General features: G+C 56.8%; 1 protein-coding gene across 1 annotated transcript; it reads right to left on the bottom strand.

The window, feature by feature from the left end:
* Positions 1 to 89: 89 nt before the first annotated feature.
* Positions 90 to 2,205, bottom strand: IER5 (immediate early response 5). The gene has a single exon (XM_066261286.1). The coding sequence runs from the start codon at positions 1,950 to 1,952 to the stop codon at positions 1,065 to 1,067; it is 888 nt and encodes a 295-aa protein (XP_066117383.1). The 5' UTR covers positions 1,953 to 2,205; the 3' UTR covers positions 90 to 1,064.
* Between the last annotated feature and the right edge of the window lie 779 nt (positions 2,206 to 2,984).

Below are 2,984 nucleotides of genomic sequence, written 5' to 3'. Positions count from 1 at the left end.
CCACACCTTCAATTTTCCGGCCTGGACCATACTCCCTCCTCCCCCCTCCTCCCAACCCAGGCAGGTGATCACAGACAAGGAGGCAGTGAAATTGCTTCAAAATATTTAATACGTGTTAGACACGTAAAGTTACATTTTTATACAAAAATCAATACAACGAAGGAGAAAATACTGTACAAAAACCTTGTCAGCTCCCCCAACCTTTATACAACAAAGACTGGAGTCACTGAATCTACAAAACCATAAGGTCTTTCCACTTAGGGGTTCTGTCTGTAAACTTTGTTTCATTAAACACTTTTTAAAAGCACTGTGTAGTAGTTCTGAGCTAGAGCTTTTAAAAATATATCTTTTCTCTATAAACTCCGTATTTCCAAGCTTGAACTCTTCTGCGAAGCTCATCAAGCTTTTTTTATTCCTGTGGGGAAGACAAGGGTCGCTAAAATTCCTCTTTCCCAGAGTAATCACAGGATTGAAACGTTTCTTCAGTGAGAAAGGTGGGGAGGGAGAGAAAAAAGACAAGTCTCTTCTCCAGACTGAATCACTCTAGTCTTCTAAAACCCTGTGAGGAAGCGCCACTCCCGGCCTGCACGGCTCTATTATAGCTTTCATGTGAGGGGTGTGTGTAAAGTCCCTTCCTGCCTCGAGGACGAATGGGGAACTCCCCGACCCGTTGGGCCGCTTCCTTCTCCGCGCGGCGGGTGGAGGAAAGTCCCTGTCTGCCCCCAAGCTCCTAACCCTTGGGGAAGGGGTGATGCATTCCAGAAGGACAAAATATTTCTAAATGCACAAGACAAACTGACATACACAGACATACACAGACACACAAAATAACGACCGTCCTCTTCCGATTAGCCTCACACTGCCCAGTCTCAGAGAGGCCCCGAGAGAGGCCAACACAGCAGTGCCGCCGAGGCCAAGGGCAGTCCGTGCGGCCCCGCAGCACCGTCTTCCCAGCGCGCCCGGCGCCTTCGGTCTCGGGCGTCCCAGCAGCCGGGCCAGGCCCGCCCTCACGTCGTCGGACGCCCCCTGCTCAACCTCCTGCCCGCACGCACGGGGCCGGGCGCTCAGAAGGCCACGATGGCTGTGCTCCAGGGGTTCATGTCTCTCAGCACCGGCGGCTTATCGCAGCAGATCTGCCCCGGCTCCGCGGCTTCCGGGCTGCTCTCCTCTCCCTCGGCTTCCTCCCGGCCGCCCCCGGGGCTTTTCCGCAGGAGTCCTGAGAAACTGGAACCAAAGATGCTAATGAGGTTAGCCACGTTCCCGGTCTCCATCTCCTCCTCCGCCTCTTCCTCTGCCCTGCCAGGCTGCTCCTCCAAGTCCCGGCGGGGCTTCTTCAGCGGGGTCGAGCAGGGCGCCGGGCAGCCCAGGGGGCCACCGCCGCCCACTCCCGCTGCGCTGCGCTTCCTGGGGCCGGGCCGGGGCGGCGCAGGGGACCCGTCTTCCGCGCAGCAGCAGTCACCGCGGGCAGACGCGCCCAGCGCCCCCGGTGTGTCCTCCGCGACTGGGGGGCAGCCGCAGTAGCCGAGAGCCGCTCCGGGCCCCTCGGGGAAGACGTCTGCGCTGCCGGCAGCTGCCTCTCCGCCCTGAAGACAGTCCCTGGCGTCGGTCACGGGCTCCGCGTCACCCGCCCGCGGCGCGTCTGGGACCGCGGTGTGTTCTGGCTGCGGCTCGGTCTCCGGCCAGGCAGCCTGGGCAGCCGGTGGGGGAGGCTCCCCCCAGCCCGCGGGGGGCCTGGCCACTGGCTCCCCGGGCAGTTGCGGTGGGATCCCGGTGGGGCCGGCCAGGTAGAGACCCGGACACGGGTCACTCAGGTAGACCTGGCGGGCGCTGCGCAGCACCAGTGAGACCAGCAGGTTCTTGTGCAGCTTGATGCCGCCGCGCTGGACCCTCGAGTTGTAGATCTTGCCCAGGGAGATGCTGACGATGCGGTGTGCCTCCAGCTTGAACTCCATCCTGCCTGCCGCCTTCACCTCGGGCGGGCGCGGAGGTGAGTGCTGAGCTCGGGGCTCCGGTTCAGAAGCGGGGAGAAGAATCAGAGGCCTCAACAAGTTCGCCCCAGGGGTGTCTTCAATATCTTAAGACTTAAAACTACTAAGAAGAGAAACCAATTCGATGACAGACTCACTGACCTCTTAGTCTACTCCACTAAAATACTAACGCACAGTTTCTTGTCCGGTCTGCAAACTGAGGGAAACCCCAACGCCCAGCGTCTTATATAGGCTTCTCGCTCGCCAATCCGAGGAGCGGCCAATCATTCCGGGGCGGGCTGACACGCCCCCGTGAGCTGCTCGAGGCCAATCAGAGCCCGAGGAGGGACACCTGAGCCATTCGAACGTTAGTCCCGCGGAGCAGGCTCTTAAAGGGGACGAGGTGTACAGCAAAGGACAGGCAGGTGGGGGGTCGGGCGGAGGGGGCTGTGCCCAGCCCCAGATGGTGGGTGGTAGGGACGAGGTGTAGTCACTGTATTGTTTGTACGTTGGCTTGCCAGACCACAGCAAAACAAACCATTCGAACTTTCATGGAAGTATGGAGGTGGATTTTGGCCGGCAATAACGTCCCTATCCTTTCCTGATCACCCCACCTCCACCTCCATTTCCTAGGCTACACACACCTGTACGCTCGTGGCCAACCTTGGCAGAAATGGAGATGACAGCAAAACATGACAAGGGATACCCCTGGATAACAAATAGTATTAGTGGAAGATATTTAGCAGATATGAATTTTGTATGAGGTTCTTGCCCCTAAGTCACACACATAGTCAGCATCTGTCAATTCTAAACCTGAAAAGGAAATTTAAAAAAAGAGGGTTCTGAAAGTTTCTAAATTTTGGTTGCGTATCAAGGAACTGTGTCTAGGTACAAAGTTATTGGTTCTCCACTAAAGCCTGCATCTGTCATTTTGTTCTCTAGATTTTAGAACAGGCACAGTTGTCCCATAGGTTACAGTGAAAGCTGGGACAGGTTCCCCACAATGATTTGTCTTCA

This window comes from Saccopteryx bilineata, chromosome 2 (assembly GCF_036850765.1).
Source record: "Saccopteryx bilineata isolate mSacBil1 chromosome 2, mSacBil1_pri_phased_curated, whole genome shotgun sequence".
NCBI lineage: Eukaryota > Metazoa > Chordata > Mammalia > Chiroptera > Emballonuridae > Saccopteryx > Saccopteryx bilineata.
Note: the sequence above shows the minus strand (reverse complement) of the source record. Positions and strands in the feature narration are given on the sequence as shown.

Excerpts from the sequence above, each read along its gene's own strand:
- IER5 (XM_066261286.1), bottom strand. The coding sequence starts at position 1,952 with ATGGAGTTCAAGCTGGAGGCACACCGCATCGTCAGCATCTCCCTGGGC.